Below are 27,419 nucleotides of genomic sequence, written 5' to 3' on the forward strand. Positions count from 1 at the left end.
TCTGGTAAGACCTTGGACAATTAATTTATTTTGTTATTCCTCTGTGATCAAGAGGAAAGGAATTACTAGTAAAAAGTATCACAAATGTCTCTGCCTGAGATAAAATTACTGAGATGCTGTTCAACCTTACTCCCAAACCTGATTCTTTTACAGCTAGTCATAGAAGGATTGAGAGCACGGGATTGAAATATATCACCAGCAGGGAGCTGATGTCAACTCATAGCCATTATTAGGGCAATTACAGTCATTCTGATTGATTTCAATCAGAGGGTTAGAATGTGGTAGAAAAGGTTGTTGGGCTTCATTTAAAAAACTTTTTGCCTGTTATTTCTGCAGGTTAAATGTCTCTTGTAAAACAGCTTTATAGGTATTACAGCCATAAACCTGAGTGACTGAGAAATGGGGGTGGGGGAACCACCCTTTATTGAGAATGACGGAGAAAGGAGTGAAGTGCATTAAGGAAAGTGTTAGATGTCCAGACATATAAAGAGTCAGTCGTAGAAATTTCACAAGGTGCTGTGTGTCTGCCTCATGGAGAGAAATAAAGCTATATGTGTGGGGGTCTCCAAACCCTTAGATGTTGCTCAGGCCCCCACAGACCTTACAAGGAGTCTATAACCACAGTAAAACTTTTTAATAAAGTGCCTTGCCACTCCTAGGATTTCCTTCTAACATAGGTACAGGGTAACACGCCACTGTTCCTCACTATCTCACAGGGGCAAGTGTGCATGGGGCTCAGGGCACTGTCAATCGCCTGTGTTCAAAGATCCTGCCCAGGAGCAGGTTGATCTAGCTGGAGTCTGCAGGTCCAGCTAGTCCTCTGCACTAGCAACTGGGAAATAATGAAAATAAGATTTCCTCTGCCTTCCCGATGTCACAGGGTGCTTTCCACAGGACTCAGTGGAGAAGATGTCCAGATAATGTTCTAGGGACATCGTTTTGACACTGTTTGAATGAAAGGAGCCCATGACCTGTCCAGAGGTTTTCTGCAAATGGCAGAACACTCATCAGTTTTGTGATGATAATAATAATCCTGACTTGTTTTCAGCCCAATAGCTGTACACGTGCTACTTTAAAGTTTTTTTTAACACCTGAAGGAGCAAAAATAATTTTTCCTCTACTACAATTCAGCTAAATGTTCATGAGGGAAAAATCTACCAGACCACCTTTTCATGAGTCATTCCTATACTTGGCCAAAACAGAATAGACTTTATAGCTCAGTGATGCCTTTTCTTTCCTGTTATGAGTGTGATTTCATTGTTTATTTCATTCACAGAGAACAAGTCTGATATGCTTACTAACACAACTCGCTTCCTGTGCTTTGCATTTTAACGCTGGCTGGGGTTTCTTCCCGTACCCCAGGTGTCCATCCCTGTGCCCATCAAATCCTCCGTCTCTGCTCCCACAGGTTTCACCAGCCACACAACAGATGCAGCCAACCCAGACAATACAGCCGCCCCAGCCCACAGGGGGGCGCCGGCGGAGGGTGGTGGACGAGGATCCCGACGAGAGGCGGCGGAAATTTCTGGAACGGAACCGGGCAGCTGCCACCCGCTGCAGACAGAAGAGGAAGGTCTGGGTGATGTCACTGGAAAAGAAAGCAGAAGAACTCACCCAGACAAACATGCAGCTTCAGGTGCCGGCCACTGTCTCTCCCGCGCGACTCCTCCTAGGCCCTGTGCAGAGCTGGCATTTCCTGCCCTGTGGGCACTTGTTGACCTAGCAGTCATGCTACACACTTCGCTGGCCCTCACAGGAGGTGCAGGCCTATTCATCGAGCCTTATTAATTCTGGGACACTCTACAAAACAAAATAACCCGTTCAGTTTTCAATTACTCCACCTACAAGGCTCTGATGAAAAAGGACCCACACAACTAAGTCCCAGACCCAAGCACAGGAGCACAGATCAGTGGTTCAAACCCTGGTCAGCAGTGACCTGGTGCTTTTTACCTCTATGGCTCTGTTTCCTCATCTATAAAATGAAAACAATAACTTTACCGGTTTTTAGGCAGAGTAAGTGAACTAATCTCTACAAAGCGGTGAGCAGAGTGCCTGGCACAGAATCGGTCTTCAAGTAAAAAGCAACCTAGTTATATCTACCAGCTTGAGGGACTTGTTTTGGTTTACGCCCAGTTAACTATATTTTTGTTTAATGGAAGATGGGAAGGTTTGTGGTTATTGTACTCGGAAGGAAAAGGCATGTTTCCATCCAGTTTTCAAAATCAGTAAGATTTGGTACTTGCATGAGTTTAGCTTTTTGTGGGTAGCTTCACGGTGGACGTTTTATAATAAGGCTACTTCTGGGGTTGTCTGGAGTAAAAGGGAAGGACAGCTGTACCTGAGGCCTCTCTGGCAGCCCTCACAATATGCAAATGGTACAGTTCAGAGGGGCTGACATCAAAATGGAGTGCAGTGTTTGCCAAGAAAAAATAAAACAAAACAACTAAACCAATATGACACAAACAGCCCAGGAACAGAGGAAGAAGGGTGGGTTATAATCCAGTAGTTCCAGGATGTGAGAGAATGGCCAAGAGGCAGAGGTTAATGGGTAAGGTGCCTAAAATAGGGAGACCGCCCACGCTTGTAGTTCGTAAGGCCCCTTCATCTTGGATGCCCTGTTCATCCTTAGGACGAAATTAGGGTGCCAAAGCCCTTGCATTTTTTATTCTAGTAAGCGGAAATGGCCTTAGGGCATCCACTGAAAGTACAGTTTCATAGTTCTTAGTGTTCACTTTTCTGCTCTAAATGCATCAATTTTTGTGACAGACAGGAGCAAGAAATTGGGAAATATATAGCAGATATGGGAGAAAATAATATACTGATTCCCTGTTCCCCCAGCTTATGTGGGACTGGGCATTGTTATACAACACACACACACACACACACACACACACATGCACAGTCTCCTGTTTCTGGTATATGACCTCTACTGAGGAACTGTCTGCTGAATCAGTGAATGAGAATTGGCTGCCTAACCACTTGGCAAGGATGTGATTGCAGGGACACAAACCACAGAGGAATGGTTGGACCTAAACACCTTGATAATCATTTCTAGAATCTGGTAGGGACAGTAGTCTGTGAAAAACTTGTAGGTAGAACATGGATAACCATATTAATATCCATAGTCACATTTATATTTTGATGTGTGTTGAAAATGGAATTAGAACATCAAACCTGCAGTTTCACAGATACTGTTGGTAAGGATAAGTCATTTTAGGATGAGTTAATCTGCATATTCATGTTAAGTAAATGGAAGTTCAGATCTGTGTGGACTAAGCAAATATGGCAGCAGTAGTTGGCTCTACAATAACTGAAGAAAGGAAACTCCAGGAATTGGCTACCAGCTCCAAGCCTGCAGGAGGCTGATGGAAACATGCAGGCATTCTTTTGTGGTGCCCTGTGCTTTGTAGGACATTTAACAATATCTTTGGCCTTTTCCCACCAGAGGACAAGAACATATCCTCCATGCCTGAGCTGTGGCAAGCAAAGTCTTTAGACACTGGCAGATGTCCCCTGACTGGGACAAGGAGCATGGCGATGTACAAAACTGGCCTGAGTCAGGAATCGCTGCCTAACATGAAAGATCTGTGAGTGGCCAGCTGACACGTATTTAAGTCAGTGTTAACTAAAATGAGTCCTTATAGAATTGCTGTATGTTTCATGTTCAAGCATCATGCTTGCAATCCTTGAGTGTGAAACACAAAATGATCACAGCAGGAATCCAACAAAGTAGCAACGCTAGTTGAATTTGAGGTCAGACATGTTCATAACTTGATGTATATGTATTTATGACTGCTTTCAGGAAACACATGAGGTAAATGTATCTTTAACTAGATCCTGATTCACTATAGGATTTGCTTTTTGTTCTAGAACAAAAATGTCTAAGGAAAAGAGATACTAGAACTCTAGCTCCTGAAACCCAAGGGGAAAAACATCCTACCCAACCCATGCAGAAGGCACCAATGTATGGTTATTGGCACAGTAAAAAGGAAGAGAAAAAACTCTGAAAAGACTAAATTGTTGATATTTTCCGACCACTGCTTTGCTTTAGAGGGACGGAAGCCACAACCATCAGTCTTCTCTGTGACGTTGAATGTTCTGCGTCATGCCCTGTGATGCTGGAGAGGACGCTACCGATTCTGCTACCTTTGTGTGACCCTTTCCCTCTCACTGGACCTTTGTCAAAAGAAAAAGGTGTCTCTTTTGAGCCTGGTTCAGTGAGCCAAATTTTAAGTAAACAGAAATGAAAGGTGCTAAGCAAACAAACTCCAGCCAAATGGAATACCCAAGGTCTGGATGGCCACCTGCCACTTTTGAGTTGTTTTCCAACACAGAACCTTCTAGTTAGGCTGCCCAGTTTCACATTGGAAAATTCAGACCTAGGAAAACAAAATCAAAACCCCAGACTTTATTTCCTAGTCTCACAACAAATCATGAGGTCAACACAGGTATGGGAATTAGAGAAAAATGAGAAGCCACCCAATCTGACATTTTATAAAGGGAGGAACTGACATTTGGGGAGACAAAGACTCTTCCCAAATGTCACACAACCAGTAAGTAGCAGAATGAGGACACAGGAAAGACTCCCATCCACCTAACCCACTGCTGTGTGACCTTTTATTTAGAAAGTCCTTAAACTAAAGGAATCGATACCATTTTTCTGATAGAGTAAAATCACTGCTGATGTGGTACTCAGTAGATCATTTGTGTTCAGTAGAGAATATAGAAATCATCTGGTCACCCATGGAAATAATTGCTTTTCCTTTTTATTGCAAAGACACATGGTCTCAGTTGCTGCTGAAATTTTAGACACATGAGCCCAGGTCTGGGACTTGGCAAGAAAATAGGCCAGATGGGAACTGTTGCTTGACAAATTGAAAGTCCTTTGTTCCAGAATCAACCCAAACTGGGCTCAGCTAATATACAAAATGGGGGACATCGTAGGACCCATTTTGATAATTATTTTTTTGGCATAAACTATTGCTTACACTAAAAAGGTTCTAGATTTATCATATAATAAAATGACATCCTCCATGCCAAAAACTATAAATGTAGCTATTAGGGACTTCTTAGAGTGCTTGTTTAAAGAATGCCATTGTAGTATTGAATATCTCTATAGGGGTGCTACTTCACCCATAGGCAAACTTATAGGTTTAAAAATAATCCATCCAATGGGTTCTACCCTCTTAAGATCTCTATTTAAATGACAGACTGCTTTAGAGTATCAACCCAAATTTACTTAGAAAAATGAAACCTGTAAGGGTTGATTTCAATAAGAGAATCAAAAATTATTTATACTTTACTTTTGCAAAATATTTTTATAGTAAGACCTAGAACTGTTATAACCTATATAAGGGGAATTTTGAAATGATGATTTTTCTATAAAGCAAGGTAATTAGAGTAGGAAAATTCCTCCAGAAGTTCTGGCTTTTATTTCCTTACTAGACTTGTGGGTCATATTTGGTTTTTCTCATGCATTTTGAAATATTTGCTATCTGGTTGCTCTCTTCCAAAATGAATTCAAGGTGATCCTACTTACATTGCCTTGAAAAGGATTTTTACTTAAAATACAGCCTAGGATTTCTGCATTTCATACATCAGCCAGCCTTTGTATGTGGAATCTGTAAAATGATTATGCATCGGCACAACACAGTGCATTCTCCTTCTGCTATGGCAGTGATTCTTGACCTTTCTTAAACCAAAGGCCCTTTATGGAATCCTTTGAAGCTTCCATAGACTCTCAACAATATAGACAAATATATGGAATACAAAAGTTTGCTCTAAGATGAAATTATTAATGTTGCTTTAGACTGTGCCCTGTTAAGATCTGAAAGTATAAGAGGTGTTAGAAACAGGCTTCCCAGTGAAATATAAGATCTGAAATACAAACATTTCTGAGAATAACAAAAATAGTAAACTAATGAATAAAAGTCAATATTGAATCCTTCATTAATACTTCGGTAATTAGCTTTTTCAATAGAAGGCACACAAACACACACAAAAGCAATCATGAGTAAGAAGCTGTCTGTCTGGAAAGAACTTGGGAACTAAGCCAAATCTTTTGTTTTATATTTGGTGCAACAATTTAGGAAGGTATTATTCTCTTGGTCTTGTTTTTTAATCAGTGCTAGGAATTGAACCCAGAGACTTATGCAAACTAAGAAAGTACTCTACCCTCAGAGCTATGCCCCTGCCCTCAAACCCTATTACCTCCAGTTGAGAACTCCTTTTCCTACTGCCTGCTGCTCGACAAATTTTTGTGATTGTGAGGCCTTTATTTAGTCCCCTGCAGCATCATATTTAATGTGCATGTGATCTAAACAAGAGGCCAATTGTTCTTTTCTACTGAGGATATTGATTGGCCATTTTTCAACTGTAACTTGACTACATAATATAAGGACTAACACATTACATTAAGAAATATAACTATATTGGAAAACAAAAGAAAAATGACTATATTCATATATATTTTTAAGTGATGGTCAGTTTTGACAGTGTCACTGTCTTCCTATGTTTTTACAAACTTATACAACTCTCAGGACCTCAGTTTTTATATAGTAAAACCATACTCGTTTATTGATAGTGTTTTGCTTTCCACACACAAAATGCCATTAATGTCCTATATTCTTCATGGGTCTTTGGTGATATGCCAGGGCACCATATATGCTACTCAGTGTTTTGATTGATACTGTTCTTGTAATAAACCAGTTTTATGGAAGGAAAAGCTTTATTGTGTAATAGTTTAGGGTATGCTCCTTGCAGCTGTAGAAACCCAGAAAATGGAATCCATGCTTTTTCTTCAAAAGTGTGCAATGAACTCTTTATGCCTGGAAACCTATGCTTCCTGTCAGGGATCTAACTATGCAGTGTTATAGGATGGGAAGAAATGAAGCTGAACTCACCGTCTCCAAGATGGCCACCAAGGGTTATTTTTTCTTCCCAAAGTAGAAAAAAACAAGAGAATAGTGTTTGGGTTTAACACTTTCCTTGTTTGTTGCTTTTTAGATCTGGATAGAAAAGACTGGATTTTTGAAAAATTGGAATTTGATTCCTTTCTCTAAGAACCTTTGCCTACATTATCTATAGCTGAACTCTTCTACTCAGGGGAAGGGTGTCTGGGAGGGCTACTTTCAGAAAGTGTTACTTCAGTAGCCCAAATGTAAATAACATGATGTTTCATACACACACACACACACACACACACACACACACACTTCTTAGTTTCCTTTTCTGTTTTGTTTCTAACCACAGGTTTCTTTCATACAGTGGCCAGAAAGTGGCTTTTTTTTATACATGGTATTTTAAGTAGCGGGAACTGGAGGAAACACCAAGGGGTATTGGAATTTAGGCAAAATTTCAGAGAGGAAAGAGTTAGTGTTTGAGGCTAAAATAAATTGACCCATAAATAAAGTTGTCCCCCTTACCCCAGAATTGACAAGGGTCAGTTTGAGCTGTTACAGGAACCCTTATCAATCATACTTATTGGGAAGTGGGAAGAACAATTTGCCTTCATGAATGTTTTCAGGTTTAAGAGCAATTTTCTTGTGCAGTTGTGTGATTTATTCATCATCAAGGCTAATTTCTGAAATGGGCATTTTTATTTTGTAGTTTGGAGGAGAAAGGGAAAAGCTTCTGAATATGAGATTTTTATTACTTTGTTATTAATGTTACTCAGTATGTAGTTACTTATAATGTTACACAGAGTGTTCCAAATGAGTTTAGAAATGAGAGTGATTCTTTAATACATGTTTCCATTTTTGAGTAACTTTTAGAACCTTATGCTTACTTCTCTAGGTGATAAATACATGCCTGAAAAGTCAAGCTCATATTGCAAGTGTAGATTCAACTTAATGACAGCAATGTTAAATGCCCTTTTCTATGAGCGTGCTTTTTCTCCCTAACATTTCCTACATGGGAAATATAAAGTCTGCCAGCCACAAATGAACTTTGGCCAGAGAGAGGGTATTATTTATCACAGTTTTAAAGCTGCTTATTTTAGATAGCATGGTGTTTATAGGTTACTTTTATCAAGAGGAAGCACCTTCAAGCAAGCCTATCTATTCTACAGCTCTATTTGTAGACAGTGGGTGCCAAGAGCATTATTCTACAAAGCTGTAGAGGAGAGAGAGAAAAAGCATGCCTTTGTGAATTGCTGTATAAAGTGGAAATCAGAGACACTTATCTGAGTAAGGAAAAAAAAAACAGAATCGATACCACCTTAATAAGGGAAGAGATTAGAGACTGAAATTATTCAAACTAGTTAATAAACTTGTCAAATGGATCCAATCATGGCCTCAATTTTATTGCCTCTGGTCTCCCTGAGCTGCCATCTTCCTGCCAGGAGATGGTCAGTCCATGAACCCTGGGGTTGCACACCCCGGTAAGTAGACAGCAGGCAGAAGGATGTGCTTGTTCCCCTTTGGGCCATGTGGATCAATTTGGGGCAGTCTGATGGTAGATTAGTCAGCCTGTTCTCCCTGCACTTGGAAGCCACTGATCCTGAAGCATAATTCTCCCCAGTGTGTGTCTCACCTTCCTCAAATTTATTGGGTACTTAGTCTGTACTAGGCATTGTTCTAAGTGTTTTGCATCTATTACCTCATTTAATCCTCAGAACAACTCAAATAATTTTGTGCTGTCTCTAACCTTATCTTAAAAATGAGGTTAGTGGGGCTTATTGTGGCTAGATGATCTGTCTAGGGTCACATAGTAAGTATGAGGAGGAGATTCTTGTAGAACCTGCTTCAGAAGTCTTCACCTACAGGGTATGATGTAGCCTTTTACTCTTGAGTTTGGCTCTTGAGTTAAAACCTAATCTCTTCAGAAAGGCCTTCGTAAACGTGAGGACTGCATTCAGTCCACAAATTTTCAGATGAGCCCCTTTAAATAATAATCTTAAGGTCATTTGGAGATTACAGAAAAGTTTGCCATTTTCATTGTTGAAAGAGTATGGGGCGGGGCTGGGGATTTAGCTCAGCGGCAAAGCGCCTGCGTGGCAAGTGCAAGGTAGTGAGTTCAGTTCCTGGTACCGGAGAAAAACCAAAAACCAAAAAAAAAAAAAAAAAAAAGAAAGAGCATGGGGCTTTGGATTTGTATCCTCTGGTCTCCTGAGCATGGCTCTCATTTGTCTCTTTCCAGAATGAAGTTTCTATGTTGAAAAACGAAGTAGCTCAACTGAAACAGTTGTTATTAACGCATAAAGACTGCCCAATAACAGCCATGCAGAAAGAATCACAAGGATATTTAAGTAAGTCACTATTTTCATTTTGTGTGTGTGTGTCTAATTTTTGGCCACCAATTTTGCATTGAATTTTATTGTAAGAGCAAAAATAAAGTGTAGATTGTGCTTCCAGGCATATGTACTGGGATTCTTGCATGACTGCCAGACTTTTCTACCAAGAGGATCCCTCTTTCCTGACCTCTATCCAACACCATGCTCACCACCTCCTGATAATTTCTGGCTACACTTTTCCTGGCATTTTATATTATAAAAACTCTACCAAATTCCAGTTTTGCAGCCAGGAAGAAAATAGTCTGGTGGACTATTTTCCAATTACCAGTAGCCTATCCATCATCTTGAGAAATCCCTGGGCTGGGAAGCAAGCATTAGATGAATCACTTCCAGTGCCTTGGGATAGATTGTGTATTATTCTCTGGTGACCTGTTCTCAGTTTACCAGGAGCTAAAGTGGAGCAATAGGCAATTTCTACATCTAGGATGTCAGTAAGTTAAATGCGAGCTGAGTAGGGGACGGTGGGAGGAGCAGTGATTCATGACTGAAAGTCAATTTATTTTCAAATAATTTTTTAGATTGAGCAACACAGATTCTCCCACCACATGTGAGTATTTTTCCACATTTGATATATGGATGGCTATCTGAAAACACGAGATGGGAAGTTCACATTACCAAGACCAAACACATCTAATCATCCTGCTGATGTAGAAAGCGTGGCTTTGCTCAGAACTATAAACCTGAAAGGCATAGCCTTGTGACTACAAACTAAAAATGAAGTTTTGAAATTAACATCCAGAAGAAAATGTGTGAAACTCTTCTGTGTCAAGCAAATGTCTAGTGCTGATTTTTTTCTGAGGAGTTTACAAGTCCACACAAGAAAGAGCTACATTGGTGTGTGCATCTGTGTGCTTTCTCCTAGGTCCGGAGAGTAGCCCTCCCGCAAGTCCGGTCCCAGCTTGCTCGCAGCAGCAAGTCATCCAGCATAACACCATCACTACTTCCTCGGCGGTCAGCGAGGTGGTAGGAAGCTCCACCCTCAGCCAGCTTACTACTCACAGAACAGACCTGAATCCGATTCTTTAAAGTGCACGGGTCAGACCTTGCCTCCAAGAAGAAGAGTTGTAGCATATCATGCATCCTTTCTCTTAAGGGCATTTTAAAAATTCACTCAGACCTGGAAGACTCCTCAGCCCTTCAAAGACTGGCTTTCATTTTTATAGTTACTATGGAAAATGTTGTCTTTTATACTTAGTTATATAAGAAAAAAAGGGAGTTATGCAATTAATATCTATCAGCTTGGGAAATGCTTTGGTGCTTTCCTCCAATTTTCTGGTACCAATTACTTGTTTGTAAACAGAACCTTTTCTGTATATAGCCATGGTTTCATTCTTATCGGTCCAACCCTTTGCCGGAAATAATGAATCTTGTTAAACCACAGCTTTTAGCCAAAATGAGGCATACTTAGATGTCAAGTGAGCCGATTCCAAGACAACTGGGTAGGAAATCTGATGACGTCATAACTCATGTTGAGTTTGTGCCGTGACGTCACCAGAATCCCAGATAAACACACAGCCTTTCCAGTAACTTTTTTTCTCTAACTACAAAAAATTATAAGATTCATCAGTGTCCTAATAAAACCACCAAGCATCTCACCACTCTCCCCCTTTTTGTCCACTTGTTCAAATGTCCTATTTAATTCCGTATTCCCACTTTATACCTTGGGCTCCCTGTTCCCTCTTCATTTGAACTCTCTTCTTCCCCACCCCCTTTAGCATTGCATGTGAAGAAGAAAATACTGTTAAAAGAAAAGCAAACCTCAAAAATGCAGACCTAGTCGTTGCTTCACTTGCTTGTAACCCACAGCTGGAGTTCATTCAACTCTTGCTTTTCACAAAATAGTAACCAGGAGATGTTTAATGCGCCTGATTTAATGTTTTTAATAATCAGAGCAAATAAAAAGGTGGCTTAGTTATAGGTGAAGCACTGTTGAGTGCCAGCTGTGGAGACACTAGGGAAGGGAGCTTTGTAAGCCCCGATTGTGAAAGTCCAAATTATGATGCGGGGCTATAACATCACACCCTTGAGTTACAACTGGTTTTATATGGCCTGTCTATAATGTTGAAAATCCATGTACTATATAATAATTCAGAAGGGCTCTATTCACTACACAGATTACATTGTTCAGTCATCAGCTGCTAATAGCCTAAGATTTATTATTATTATTTTTCTTAAGCCTATGGAACCAGCTCTGCTGTTCTGGTGAGTGAAAGCAGACAGACTCCTGGAGAAACAAAGAGAGAAAGCAAACCCAGTGTTCCTGTAGGGTGCTCTCGGCCCCCAGAACAGTACGGCGCTCTTTGGCTGCTGGCGGAATCCCATGGATGTGGTACAGGCTACTCCAGTATTCTGAGTAATTTTGATTTATATTTTCAGCAAGTTAACATGGACTTACCCATTATAAAACGCAGATAGGACCCAAACCACAGTCGTGCCTCCTTGAAACAAGCCATTCTACTGTGCTAAGGTTTTAATATCGTTTTTCACAAATAATAGGGGCTAATGTTTCTCTCTAGCGGTTTAGGCAGGTGCTGGTTTCATCTCCATTTGAATGCTTGACCTCCTAACATGTGTGCCTGTGTGTGCGTGCGCATGCATGAGTGTTTATGGGTTTTAAAAGAACAGTATTTTACAAAATGGGTCACTTTTATAAGAGTTCAGAAAAGGGAAGGATGTGTTTTTTTTTCTCTCTCACGAGAGTATAAGAATCTATTTTGGAGGAAAAAAAGAAAATATGAGGGCTGTGAAGCATGATTTTTATAACTAGTTTCAGTTTTAACTAATAACTTGCTTTTAAATCAGTATTTAGCAACAGTGTTTCCAAGTATGCAGTGCTTTCAAAACATGATTTTGAGTGTTCAGTAAAATTTAGGACTTGGATATATGGTCTAAGAATCAAAGCAAATGTAAAAAAGGAGAAAAAAAAGGAAAAACAAAGGTCAAAAGGATTTCCTATTATATTAAAGACAAACGTATCATTTTCAAGTATTTTAAATACTGAATTAATATATTTTTTTTTAAATTCTGGCAGTAACAGAATGGTTTAACTTAACTGGTTTCCTAAGAAATGTCTAAGACTTAGCTTTGAAAAGAAATTAACATTTGTATCTCTGTTTTAAAATCAAAAATAATTTTTTCAGAATTCCTTCCTAGGACTATTTGTATGTCCCTCTAGACCCCAAAAATGAAAAAAAAAAAAAAAAAAAAGGTTAATTGAAGTGGTTGTTTGGGTTTTTAATTTTATTTTATGTTTTGCTTCAAGTAAACAAAAACTTTTCTTTACTGCATGCATAGCACTTAATGAAAGGAATTTAAAAAAAAAATCCACTAATAATATCAGAATGTCCATGGAGTGAACTCTCACTAAAATTCACTAAACTTATGATTTGGTTTACTTCTCTTTCGTTTCTTGATTGAAATATTTAGTTGTTAACCTGAAAGCCTTTGCAGTTAAGAACTTGCCCGAGTTTTCTTAATTCAGCAACTCGACAGTTTGACTGATGTGCATTATTTATAGCTCAGTTATGTCTGTTTTTTATGCAAAGTAGGCTAACCAACCACACACGTTAGCAAACCACCCTCAACATATATAATTAGGATAAACTTCTTTTTTTGTTGTACTCAGGGCCTTTAGGTATGTTCATTCACAGCATGGAAATACAGTAAATGAAAGGTGCCAGCTGGCTGTCAGTTCTTGAAAATCCAAACAGGAAGATTCTTTGGTCAAATCCAGCACTTGGCCTGTCAATATTAAGGATTTCACCTAAAAGTCTAGGTCACAGGGTCTGCCTGAAATCGCCTTCTATACTTCTGGATCTATGCTTTTGGCCAGTGTTGGAGAACACATTTTAACCCATTCTCTTTTGCCAGTCAGTGCTTACTTTTGCAAACCAATGGTAATGACCTTGGGAGCCCCAGTGCTTAGGAGGGAAGGTCCCGCAGGCATTTCCTATCCCTGTGTGTGGCTTTCTTTATCTGTGTGGCTTTCTGTATTGGCAGGATCTGCCTCTGAAGTCACTGCCAGCCTGCTGGGAACTTAAACAGTGCCTCCCCTGCCTAATTTGCTGTGAGCCAACCACTTAGGTAGTACACTTGAGAGCATTTCAACCAGGTGAATCCTCACCTAGATGGAGGCGTCTGCATCTTAATTGTTTCTCTTTGACACATTTCCCAATCCACGATGCCACAGGTGTAATGAAAAATCCCAGCCGTGGATGAATGTACTAATTTCAACACTAGGTGTTAAGTCAGATGTTTTCCCTTTGCACTCCTACTCAGCCTGCTCCTGCCCCTACATCAATGTATGGAAGTCATCTTCTTAATGCAACTTGTGGGAGACAAGTAGTATGTGTGCTATTAAGGTGTATGTCATAATAACAAGGGTGACTTACTTGGAGCACGTGCTCCTCAGAGCCTATCTGGTCAGTGAAATTAAGTGGAGCGCATATTCTGAGAGCAAAGTGTCAGTGGTGAATTTTCAGGTGGTTGTTGCCTGTCAGTTAAGTAAATCTTAGTGGGTTAGGTGAGTTTGTCATTAAAATCATAAACCAGCTACAATAAAAGACCAGCCTTTGGCTGGGGGAGGTTTTAAGCATCGGTAATCGCTATAAAATTAGCCACTCCAGTTAGGATAGAATGTGCTTCTGTCTGGTTAATAAAACCATCTAAGAAAATATATATGTATGTATGTATGTATACAGTGGAATTCAAGGACCAAAGCAAAATTTGAACAGGAATCTATTAATTTAGAATTTTATAAGATATTTATTAATAAATGTTATTTTTAAACATTCCATTTGAACAGTATTCTTCTGTAGGTTCTACTTGTTTTTTAAAATATTAGTACATAATAAACTACTCTAGTAGTGTGTATTTTCATTTTTCAGGGTTTCAAATGGCTGTTCTCCATCATTCGGTGGAAATGTTTGCCTAGATCTCTGTGTGTAGGCATTTCAAGGACTTTTATTGCTCTGTGAGTTATTTTTAATCTGCATTTTAAACAAGTTTTTTTTCTTAACATGGATTTCTTCTTTTCATTTTTAAAGTAAGCTCTTTAGTTTAGGAAGCAGAGTTCAGCTAAAGGGAATCAGTAATTATAACTGGAACAGCTTTCTTATACAAGTATAAAATCAACATCTCTGCTTCACTCTACCCCACCCCAGTTTCCTAGAAGGCCTTGCACTACCAGCTTCCTCAGAGCTTCTAGTTCCTTCCCAACAATATGCAGTAGCTTTAAGCCATTCATGCTCCATTATGCAGTATACTGGAGAAGGAAAGGAAATAACCCATTTAAATTTGAATAAAACTGTGCCTATGTGAACCGTAGCAATTTAGATCTCTTTTCTGCTTTGAAAATAATTTATATTTTAAAATTGCACTTTAGCTTTTTTGATCCCTTTCTACTTGCCTTGTTCTCTTTCTAACCTATTCCCTGTCCTTAAACTTGCCTCTGCCCCCCTCTTGCTCCTCCACCCTTCCTGTAAGGCTTTGAGCTGCATCATTTAAAATACTTTACAGAATATTTGCACCAGGTACATTTGTGTGTGTTCATGAGTAGCAGAGCTAAGACGTGTTTCTCACATCAGCTGAGGTGAAGCTTGCTACGAGAATGCCAAGAAGAGCCAGTACACTATATGGTTTATACTCTTTATCCCCTTGTTCATAGCATGTTTGTTAAAGATGTTATATTATGCAACAGATGTGAGGCAGCAGCTAAGCTACACTTAAGAATTTTCTATCTCATCCTCCAAACCAAAGTGTCCTGAATAAGCCAGGAGACTTATTCTTTTGTGCATCGTGGTGCACGTTTGACAGTTGTCGTAGCCATAGTCTCTCTGAGGCTGCTGACATACCAGTGGCCCTATTAATTTTATTCCTGGGTCTCAGAAATACATTGTGGCCTTGTAACATGATTAGGGACAGCACCTCTATTTTACAACTGTAGACTAAAGAAGGATAAGAAGACACAGGAGCAATAAACTTACAAATAAAACCCAATACCAAAACAAACACATGAAGACATTTTAAAAACAAAAAACCTAGCTCATCGTGTTGTGAAAATGAAAAGTTGTATGTCCGTTCAAAACATTTTACTATCTCTTGTGGAGTTTTTCAGTGATGTAATGCTTGTAGCCAAATTGTTTAAAGAGTGTTTATATTTTTTTCCCTTATAGTCTATTTTTGAGAAAAAGAATATTTAAGCAAAGCTGAAGAAGGGGGTAAAGCCAAACTGTGAGCAATTGTTGAAAGATGAATACTCTTAAGTGACACTCTGATACCTTTCCAAGCTTATCATCAGGAAGGAATCGATGATTATCAACTGCTATATTCGGACCAACTTACAGTGTGTAACTCATTAGAAACCAGGATCTAAAAAGTTCTTCCTAAGCCGTTTAAGGTTTTCTTACATCAAGCTTTATATTATAGAACTTTATAGGGTTTTTTTTAAAGATAAAGTCATTTAGCCTCAGGACTGAGGATGTGGGCTCTGAATAAATTAGCTTTAAATACATCATTAAAATCTTCCATGCAATAAACTCATTAGATACTAGTTTCCTGCTTTGGAATTGCCCATGTTACCAGCACTGCACAGGACAAGGAAAGGTATCAGTGGTGTCCAAAGACAGGGGGTTTAAGAGAAAGAACCCTTCTCAGCCAACCAGCCAGTAGACAAGACCTGCTCACCTCTTTCCTTCTAAACTCCACTAAGTCCCACCTGCCTCCCAGAGAGAGGAGGGCTGCCTTTGAAGATTGGGAGAAAAACGTGAAGTATCTTCCCTGAAGAGAACAGAGGGTTGGGGAATCTTCTGAAAAGGCCCAGAAAAAAAAAAATGGCTTTGTTCAGATGCAATGTTCTAGGACAATTGTAATATAAATATTGTCCAAAAATATAATTGAAAAAAAAGTTTAGCACTGTGTAAAGTAAGGGTTGACTAAGGAAGTCCCAAAAAAAGGTGCTGTCACTTTAAGTTCTGGACTTTGGATTGTTTGTCATTGTATAAACAGCAAAGCATCTGTGTTTGTTTGTCTATTTGTAAAGCAACCACCTTCCTATTGGAAGGAGAAAAATTGGGGGTACATACATGTAAATATTTGCTGCAGCATTTAATATGTTTAATTTTATGTTAAGCTTTTTGTTGCCTTGTGAACACATTTACTGTTACCAATGGACAATGAGTTCATTAAGACTGTTCAACCGGGTCAGATTTTTACATCTCTTTCTAGCAAGAAGAGACAAGATTTTGTGCATTTGTACAAATGTTAATATCACTGCAATTCCAATATAATAAAGCACTCAAATGCAAATAATATATGTAACTTGTGTGTGATGAAATGTGGGATTGGGGATAATGACATCTGTTCTTCACACAGACTCATCATACCTCCTAAAGCAAATCTTATTCTTTCGGGGTCACCCTTATCTCCAAGGAAAAGGAGATGAAATTTTTTTCCTTTCCAAACCATCACTAATTCCCATACCTCCCCAATACAACTTTCCAGTTGAGGCACTGGTCTCACACATGTACAGTGGGTTGGCCTCATAGCTTCTCTGTAAGGAGGTCTGGGATTTGCAGATCTGAATGGTCAGGACATACAGCATGTTGCTAAACGCACATGCCACTTGTATTTAGGGAACAAGAACCACATGGCAGCTACTCAGGTGATCACATTCTATAGTTCATGGCTTGTCCTCTTGAGAAGTCCTAAGAATATCATACCCTTGATATGTTTTTCTAGATAGCTCCCTCATTTCCTCTCTCTTCTGGCTTTCACTGGCTTTTTCCCCTCTCCCTTCTCTTTCCATTTTCTCTTACACTTAAGATCTGATCCATCAGCAAAATCAGAACCCAGCTATTATTTAGCACCAATTTTACTGTTGGGTCCTGTCCAAGCCATTCCATCCAATCTCTCACCTAGGTTAACGGTAGCCAGGGAGAGCCTTGGAAAATGGAAGTGAGATTGTGTCCAAAATCACGTCACCCTTGCCAGACTCTTTCTTCGGCATTTACCACCATCTAACATGATTTATATTTAGTTGCTACTTTTATGGCCGAACTCCCCCAAGTAGGGTGCAAGCTCCAGAAGAGTAAAGACATTTTCAATTTTATTTACCCATATGATCCAAAACTGTGAAGAGTGAACACACAATAGGTAGACAATACATATACGTGGGATGGACCACCTGCCCACCCTTTCCTTTCTGCCTTCCTCCTTGTTCTAAAAATATTTCAGCCCATCCACCTGGTCCTGTGGCCAGAGCAGCCATATTTTACCACAAAGTAGCAGGACACATCATCTGACACTTAGCCTCGCAGAGGGACAGACTGTTTGAAACTGGGAGAGAAACTACAATTTGGAGGAAATGAGTGCCTTCCTAATGCAATCCCATCTGTTACATTTGCATTTAAATCATTCAGTATTCTCATAGTTCCTAAGAGAGTCTTTCTAATGACCATTCCACACTCATTTGCAATTTCAAAAGCCATTAATATTAGCTAAAAAATGTTATGATCTCACATTTATACTATGAGGGTAGACAGCTCTAATCTCTATCCTACCTTTCATTTCTGTGTGTCTCTGGATCTTCATAATTTCTCCCATCTTACATTTGCTATTGTGTTAGTTATTGATTGTTTCTTAGATCAATATTTTTTTATCCAACAAAAGCAGTTTTTATCAAATCACTTTGTCTTATGTTTTGGGGCCTATGTACACACTGTGCAATATTTTGGCAAAAAGTGGACCACACATATAATAGTGGCCCCACAAGATTATATTGCTTTGTGATATTGTAGTCACCTTTGAGTACATTCTACAGCATTCTTACAACAATGAAATCACCTAGTGACATGGTTCCAGAACATATGCCCATCCTTGAAGGACACATGACTGAAAGTTTATTATGAAATCATAAAAATGTGGAGTCTCTTCAGCAGTTACTTCCTTTTGGCAATTGTAGATGTTTTTTTGAAATGGCTGAAAGGATGGGAAAATATAACATCTGAAAAATACTTGTCTGTTAGGTAGCAAACCTAGCAAAATGATATTCAATGATTAACATTGAAAATGGTTATATTTAAACATGGAAATAAAGCCATGAAGCTCTTAGTAACCACTGAATTTCATCTTGTCTTCATTCACATTGGATTTCCTTGGACCCATGGGAAGTGGAATCATAGCAACTGCCAGCAATCTTTCAATTTCTTGACACCAACATTACAACATAGACCCAGTGGTCTATAAAAGGTCCCCTGTATGTCCCTTGTATTTGTGCGTTCACAGAAGAGCTGCCTACATGTTCCTTAAATGAATCACATAAGATGACCCCCAGTTCATTCATAACAATTCTTATTCCTTAATCTTTGTGTAAGAAGAAAATTTGTCCTGAGCCTGTAAAATTGGTTACACAATCCACTATAATTATATTTGAGTTATTTTAAGTGGAACACAGTCTACTTAAATCTGCCTCATCAGCTTTGATCTTTATTGGTTGATCTCCGAGACTGAGTAGGTTTGCTTAGAGAAAGAAGACATCTTGAGCAAGGTGCAGTGGTACATGCCTGCAATCCTAGTGCCTGGGCAGGAAGACTGTGAGTTCAGAGCCAGCCTGGACTAAATAGTGAGATTCTTTTCTCAAAAAGGGAATGAGGGGATCCCTTTCAAGAAAGCTCAAGTAATAGATTTTTTGTAAGAATGTGAAAGCTGGCCAAAGCAGGTTCTATAGAACTTATATGGAGATCTCTGGAAAGTTATTAAGTGGTCACTTTCTCTGGCTTGTTTGTCTCTGAGGCCACATGGGTTCTTGTTCTGCTTTGTGTCTGCTTCTCTGTACGTGAACTGGTTTCTATCATCATTCAGTTGCTTTCATGTGGGCCCATCATTTCTGTTCCAAAATGATAGCTTCACTTGCCAGCATATCTGCAGTCTTTCAATTCAAGCAACCATCACCAACTCATGATGTCTCCATTTTTCTAGTCCAGTGCCCAGGACAGAGAATATCAGGCCAAGTGTTTCTTCCCGACCCCATCAGTTCTATCTAGGGAGTCAGAATTATTGATTTTCAGACCTCCTATTTTTGGAGGCAGAGTAGGATTTTGAAAAGGGGACCAAGGAAAAAATGATCACTAAAGGAACATAGTTGGAATCTCTAAAACTACCCCATAGAAATCCAGTCATTTACCCTTAAAACAGACCAAGAGATCGAAGTACAGTGGGCAGACTGGCAGAAAGTCAGGCATACGGCAGATGGTAACAGGTACTGAATGAATGAATGAATGAATGAATGATTGTTTTTCCACTGAAAGTTTGGAATCAAAGAAAAGAGAATATTCATTCAAGATTATGTCAAAATAGTTGTATGAAGCTAAAGAATTTTATGATTTTTATGGCTGACTTTATAGGCCTCCCTATTCAAAATATAGGGCTGAACCATTAGCAGGAGTAAAATTGTGTTTTGTCATGTTTGTAATGCTTTTCCAGTCTCTGACTTTGAACTAATTTTATACACACATTTTCCACGAAAGACTACTTCTATATTTTTCTTACAATCTCTCAGTAATCAAAGCATTTGTGTGTGAAGGATACTGGAATAGTATCTCTCCAAGTGAGGTTAGAAAATATCCGCCTCCCCCAAACCCCTCCAGGTATTCTGGTAATTGCATTAAGGTCTTTATGACAAGAGGACAGTTATTCTCAACAAGACTCCAAGAAAGAAAAGAAAACTGCTACAAGAAAGCAGAACAAGAGTTTAAAAAAGAACGTAACAATCCAGAGTAGGAATTAATAGTTCTGGATTTTAATGCCAAATAACCTATTGATTCCCTGTGACTTCAAGCAGACACTCATCTCTGTTCCTTACACACCTCCTTTGTCAGCACTAGCATACTCAGGGTGACATGGAAACAGCGTCTGTGATGGCTCTGTATAGAGCTCTACTCACCATCCCCATTTCCTTCTCTGGAGAATTTCTCCTCCCAGCTCCATCCATCTGGCTGCTGCAAGAGATCCCATGACACTGTCTCTGGCCATAGGTTCTTAGACTCTGCTCTTAGGTCACAACGAAACAATCAGAACCAGCAATGGTACATTGGCAAGGGCCCTAGAGAATTAGCATCTTTCTTTGGTAACTGTGTCAAAAAGATATAAAACCTCTGGAGCTACAGGAGCTGTTTCTGCCAAGCAGGGGAATGCAGTCTGTGGTCAGAGAAAGTCAAGGTAGCAAATACAAAAGCAGGAGACAGAAAGAGAGCTCTGCAAACAGTCATTTTCTGTTTAAGTAGCTCAGAACAGCTTGATGCAACCACAGCTCTTCTCACAGCATGGTTTTACCATAAGGTAGTCCAGGGTCCTTCTCATAAATGTCTTTTTACTTAAGGTAATTTAAATGGGTGTCTGTGAAGTAGTAGGAGTCTACCCAACACTCTGTTCCTACAGCTATCATAAGAAACTCCTTGACCTTTTTCAGCCCTTGAGTCTGTGCCATCCTGATATAGGAGGATAAATGTACTGTTGCTCAGTCCACCAAAGGAGATATAGCTCCCTCTCTTTCTACATGTCAGGGCCTCATCGTAGTAAAGGGAATGTGTGGAACAGAGGAACAAGCTGCTTGTCTTGCAGAATATCCATGCCTGCTTCACAGACATCAAGTCAAAATTAAGTTATTCTTAAAAATGTTTGTGAAACTAGCTTTATACTTGTTCAGGAAGGGTAAAGTCTTAAGGAATACTTTGATGAATAAATAAAGGAGTCTAACATCTTTCATTCCCTATGTGTCCTTATGCAGATAGTAACAGTAATGTGTAAGGAATACATATTTGAATATGAACAACAGACAATTTCATGTCTAGTGGCTTGACTCTTGGTTTGTTTTGCTTACATATAAGAAATCTGGAGATGGAAGCCTTGGCATTGCTCCAGATACTGGTGATGTCAGCACCAGCAGCTCTGTGGTGTTATTGCTTGTTGCTCTTGCATGCTTCTCCTGGTCACAGAATCACTGCTGAATTCCTAGAGCACATCCCTAGTTAAGGCAGAAGGCACAGGAGAAAGATCAGTACCAAGGATATCCTCTCTCATCCTCTTTTATTAGGAAAACAAAGCTCTTTCCTTAACTACTTCTACCCTTGGGCAGTTTAACTAGGTTTCACTGGCCAGAACTGCACCATTTGGCCTCTTAGCTTTTGGTTCTCTAAAATAGTGGATAACAGGCTTATCATGCTTGCTTAGAGCTGAGTCTCTCAACTAATGTTCTGTGTTATGTATGGCCTATAGTTTATGCTCATGCCAAGTAACACTGATCCCTTATTGTCACGATTGGTGTCTACGGCTTAAGCATACTCTTTCAGAGAGCCTCAGATGGGGCCCTAAGTAGAGTGATGTCCAGTGATGTGCCCCAGTGGTCCCATCTAGTGGTGAGCACAGGGGGAAATGTGTGGTATTCACTGGCAACATGGGACCCTGCTTCCTTGCAGCAGCTACTTCAGAGCCTGCTGCATATACAGGAACAGGTGGCCTGTGGCACAGATGGACGGATTCCTCAGTCAGGTGTTCAAGGAGGGGTTGGAGATCAGGGAAGTTGAACTGGGGCTCCTGGCAGGCCAGACTGTGGTAGAACCATCTCAATTTCAGTACTCATCTCTTCTGACCAGGCCCCGCCTCCTAACATCACAGATCCGTGAGCAATGAACCATTTAATAGCATCCAGGCTACCTGCAAGCTGACTACGCATTCTAAAAATTAGAGCTTAATAATGGCTTTGCAACAGTTGACAGGCACATTTTGACTGGAATTGAAACACATTCGCATTATCACATGAAATTTTAATACTGCATTTGTCAAGGAAATGTTAGTTCTTTTCAAAAAAATTATGTCAACTGTTACAAATTGTCAATGGTTATAAATCCAGTTCTGTTTTAGTCACCAATTTATGTGAGCAAAGTTGTGATAACTATTCAGATTGGAAGACATCATCATGAGAAGTTATCATTACTGCAAGCCTAAAATCTGATGTTATAGTTTAGGTTTCTGGAAGCAAAGTTGGAGTTTTCATAGTAAAAAATAGAAAATATTTTATCTGAAAACATTCAAAATTTATTAATTCATAGTTCTCAAAGGTATATATATTTTATTCATCCTAGCATACTTGGGCCATCCCTATCATACTTAGAAAAAGATTGTGATCATTTTTTTTTTCCAAGCTTCATATTGACTCTTTCAATTCACTCTATGGTGCACAGTGCATTATGCAATATAAGCAAATTCTACACACTGGGCCTGGGTGAAATGTGGAGGCACTGGCTGAGACAGCCCACCAACCATCCCTAGAGTCTGGCCGAGTCATCATTCCAAACACTCTGACATTCTTGGAGCAAAAGTGACATGGAGAACAGGTGGCTTCTGCCATACTGGGTTATACGTTCCCACTGTAACGTGACATTTTCATTAACCGTGTGCTTTCTTCTTCAGCTCTCATTTTAAAGTGTGCTGAGACCATACCTCTATACAAATCAATTAGATGAAGCCTCTACCCATGTAACTACTTCCACCATTGTGCTTTGAAGCATGTTCTATTACCTTTACAGTGGCTGTCTTAGTTACTCTCTTTGTCCCTGAGACACAATATCTGACACAATTTAAAAGAGGAAAGATATATTTTGGCTCACAGTTTTAGAGAGATCAGTCCATGTCATTGGGCTCCTGGACAAAAGCAGCATGGTTGAAGGGAATGCCACTGGCAGCCCGGAAGCAGAGGGCAGGGAAGAGATAAACCCTTCCGGGTCACACCCAGTGACCTGCTTTTCCCAACCAAGCCCTACCTTCTAACATCACATTTAACTATAGTGCCCCCATGATTCAATCACCTTTTGAAAACTCTGCCTAGGAGAGCATGAAGCTTTGGGAGACATCTAGATATAAGCCATAACAGCAGCATTACAAAATAACTCCATTTTGAACAGGATGCTTTGCTGATCCTAAAAAGCCAAACCTTCTGGATAGACTCTGATGTCTGCATGTTTGCTATTGTCTCTTTGTGATTTCCCAGCCCCTGAGAACAGAGGTGCAAGAGAGAAAAGTCTGGTGCAAAACCATCTTTCCTGCACTTCGTGGGAAGAGCAGAGTCTGTATCAGTCTCCTTAAATTCTGTATTGTGTCCCTCCTTTCCCTTTATTTAACATTTACTTCCAGTATTATGGAGGGTACAGGAAGATTTAGACCAAGTGCTGGTCTAGGATGCTGGGAAATGATGTTCTGAAACTGGATGGCCAGATGGGCAGGAATATTTGTCTCCCATTCAGGGACCTACTCTATTCCGGGATCTGTATAGTAGGGTAGGTCATGAGGAGGACAGAAAGAAACAAGAGCAAGATGATGAAGGTCTAGTGAATCTAAATTTTACACTGTAAACAACAGGAAGTTCTCCAAGACTTTCAGGGCAGGAGTAGTTTGAAAAAACAACACACTATGTTACATGTTTTTCAGTTTACAAAGTGCTTTTACATATTCTGGCGCACATGCTCACTAGTTTTCAGCATACGAGTCATGGGTAGGCACCAAGAAAGAGACAGCTAGACAAGTTTTGCCTCACACAGGTATGCACATTCAGAACAGCAGGAAAGGGTGTGGCCCTACCATGCACACTGCCTGGGTTTGTATCTTGGCTCCCCTACTTTCTGGCTGTCAGAATCTGAGGAAGTATTTACCGTCTGGGACTCAGCTTCCTAATATGTAAAATGGGTATAAGAAGATTATCTAATTCATAAGGCTACTGTAAGGGTTAAATGACAGAGATATGAATGTAAATACAAAGCTCTCAGAATGATGCTTGGTATATAACTTTGGAATATAATAAGTTATCAAAAATTTCCTATTATTGCCTTGTGATGTTATTTTTAACCTCAGCGTTAATTAGCATATATATTACATATATACATATTTTGCATGCACACATAAGCACAAATAATTTCCCTCAGTAGAATTAAGACCCATAAGAAGAAAGCAGTCTGTTGTGTTCCTTTGTAACTACAGCACTTGATATGTAGCCACCCAATCAATATTTGTATTGAATAAACTATGGTTCAGACACTGTTATGCATTCACTAACCCTTTTTATTTTCCTCCCAGGCAATCACAGGTCAACCGCCTTTCCTCCATTCACTAATATCTAAGTGGAACTAGGTGACCTTTTATGGGCAATACAATGTGCTGTCCCCCTAAAACTCTGCCAGTCCTGCAGACTCTTGTCTCTTCCCTGATAAGGATCTTTTGAAAGATTCTGAAGCCCTGATGGAGGACAGAGAAGCAGCAGGTGAAAAATGCAGAAGGAAGAAATACCATTTTGTTAGGATTAGTATTATATAATTCACTGAATAGTTTTTGTTTTTATTTTTTTTTTAAGCTCATAGCCTAATTTGACAATGCAAAAGGAAGGAAAAGAAGGAAAGAAGGAAGGAAGGAAGGAAGGAAGGAAGGATGAAAGGAAGGAAGGAAAGGAGGAAGGAAGGAAAGAAGGGACATTTTCTTTCATGCTTTTGTCTAATAAGGGTAAGCAAAAAAAAAAAAAATAGGAAAGTGGGGTTTAGAACTGCAAACAACCTTCAGAGAACAGCTAGTTCAAATTTCTCATTCTACAGCAAGAAATCAGAGACCCAAGGTCATTAAATGATTCACTCAAGGTCACATAATGGAAACTGGACACCAAGTTTCCTGATTTTCTAGGTCAGTGTTTTGTTTTGTTGTTTTATATTTTGTTTTGCTTTGTTTTACCTCTTGGCCCTAGGAGTTATGTTAATACCATTCAAATGGAGCCTTTTAGAACAACAAAATAAGAAAATTCTCTTAAAATAGAACAAGGAGAAAAGACTAGCTACACACAGAGTTTTTAGTGCATTCAAATGAAACTCTCCCACATTGTCCCAGTTACAAGTCCTAATTTGTGTGTTTGGGTGAGCAGCCTGCCTCTTAGATCTGAGGAACTTTGCACTGGGAGATCTGGTTACTACAACAATAGTCTCCAAATCCAAACACTGCGCATTAAACATTAATGATGGAATGATGATACGTACTCTATTGTGACCAGGCCACTTCTTGACTGAATCAAAACAGCATTAACTAATAAGAGATTAAAATATTTAGATTCACATTAAAGAGTTTCCAAAACCAATCTCCCAAAGCCACTTAGTTTTATTTATTTTTTAAACAATCTTAAAGTTCTTCTGAACAGTGAAGTACAACTCACATTCATCAGGGACAATAAAAATAAAAATTGCAAATGAGCGATGCATTAAGGAACATTTCTTCCATAAATACACAAATCCCATGGGTCAGGAGAAAGTACAATGGACCTGAAGTCAGCACTTCCAGGCCTGAAGGCTGGTTCTGTTGCTGGCTGCTGAACCTGCAAATTAACCTCCCAAGGCCTGAGTTTCTGCACCTGTATAATCAGGACAAAACATATCTGCTGAGGTGACATTACATGGACACCAGCACGGTGCCTAGGAAAAGTCACTTTTGGTAAAGGGAGGGAAAGCATGCACGCTAAGAAACTTGGACTTCTTCCATGTCAGCTGTAAGACACAATCACTGAATACTGAGTGTTGGCTGTAGGAAAAATTCAGGAAAGTTGCATATCCTGTGGAAGCAGCCAGATCTGTTTTGGCTAACACGGGTGCTAACAGTCAAAATGGGGGGATTCTGACAGCAAGGGAGAACCTCGCCTGGCCATCCTGTTTACCGGAGCCGTGACTTGTAGGTCACAGCTTAGTAGAACACTATTTCAGTCTTCACCCACATGAATTCCTCCTTTGTCCAAGTTTTTCTCCTGAATATGATCACCTTGAAAGCCTAGACTGGTGTCCTCACAAATGCCTTAAATACACAAAGTGTTCAATAAAAATTTATTGCATGTCCTGTGCAGTAACTCACTGGGGCTTAATGCACACCAGGTATTGAAAAGGATTAAAAGTATGCAAATGAAGAAAGTTGGCCTGTGTGTGTAAACATAGTCATCCTATCATCCATTCCTTAGGCTGGGGGCTCGTATTCCGCAAACCACTAGTGAGTCAAAGACAGCCATGGGATCACCTGCTTTCCCCTAGTTCATCTTTGTGCTCAGAAGCCAGGAAAAGGGCCAGAAAATAACCACTTACCTCAAAACCCCAAAATCAAGGGATGAGTGTTATTTGGAAAACAGAAGCACACTAGCAATTTAGCCCAGAAGAAAGATGCCTGTCATTACAGGGAGATTTGTAAAATAGCTGAGCAGACCATTTGATAAATAATCTCCAGAAATGAAGTATGCAACCTCAGTGTCACTTAGACCAAGCAGAGAGAAGCATACAACCTCTGGCTTAATAAGTGGCAGCAGTGAAGTAAGGCAACCAAACATTTGGCAGAAAGGCAATAAAATAAGAAGATACGAGTTGGGAATGGTAGTGCACACTTGGAATGCCCAGCTAGGAGGCTGAGGCAGGAAGATCACAAGCTGCAGCCTAACCTGAGCAACTTAGTGAGACCCCATTTCAAAATAAAAAAATTAAACACTGAGATGTAGCTCAATGGAAAGCCCTCTGTTCAACCCCCAGTAACTCCTCCCCTGCCTCTCAGCACCCAAAAAGATACAGCAGTGATCAAAAGAAAGCAGTGAGATGCCTTAAGGCCTCACCCTGTCTTCAGGACTGCCCTGGCTCCTGCCTATGAAGCTGGGCCTGATGACAGCAGACCAGCCACATTGGCATTTCCTGGCAGCTGGTTAGAAATGCTTAATCTCAGGTCCCTCCCCAGACCCTGTGACCCAGAATCCACATTTTCAGGAGAACCTCAGGTCACTGATGAGACATTAGAATTTGAAAACCACTCCTTCACAAAGAGCTTCTGCATTTCTGGCCTGATTTAGAGAACTTAGTTGTGCAAAGGAAGCAGCAGTCACAGAACCAAAGGGTCTAAGAAGACCACAGAAACTCACTGATTCCAGTACAGGTTTCAGCCTCCACTGCTCATATCTATTTCAGCCTTTTCCCATTCACTTTCCAGACCCCAGTGTCTGTCTTAGCTGTTCCTTTCATTCACTCACACTCTTCATTCCTAACTTTGGCCTCCAATCTCCCTCAAGGAGGAATATTATGCATAGAGA

The 27,419-nt window shown here is 39.8% G+C and overlaps 1 protein-coding gene across 2 annotated transcripts in view; it reads left to right on the forward strand.

Moving 5' to 3' along the window:
• Positions 1-11,681, forward strand: part of Creb5 (cAMP responsive element binding protein 5) — a 388,897-nt gene extending 377,216 nt beyond the window's left edge. For both annotated transcript variants that reach the window (XM_005377470.2, XM_005377471.2), the window contains 3 exons: positions 1,409-1,636; positions 9,139-9,247; positions 10,155-11,681. In XM_005377470.2, the coding sequence (XP_005377527.1) occupies positions 1,409-1,636; positions 9,139-9,247; positions 10,155-10,318 (501 nt within the window). In that variant the 3' untranslated portion in view covers positions 10,319-11,681. The remainder of the gene's footprint in view (positions 1-1,408; positions 1,637-9,138; positions 9,248-10,154) is intronic.
• Positions 11,682-27,419: the final 15,738 nt, after the last annotated feature.

This window comes from Chinchilla lanigera, unplaced genomic scaffold (genome assembly GCF_000276665.1).
Source record: "Chinchilla lanigera isolate Chin_1 unplaced genomic scaffold, ChiLan1.0 scaffold00009, whole genome shotgun sequence".
Taxonomy (NCBI): Eukaryota; Metazoa; Chordata; class Mammalia; order Rodentia; family Chinchillidae; genus Chinchilla; species Chinchilla lanigera.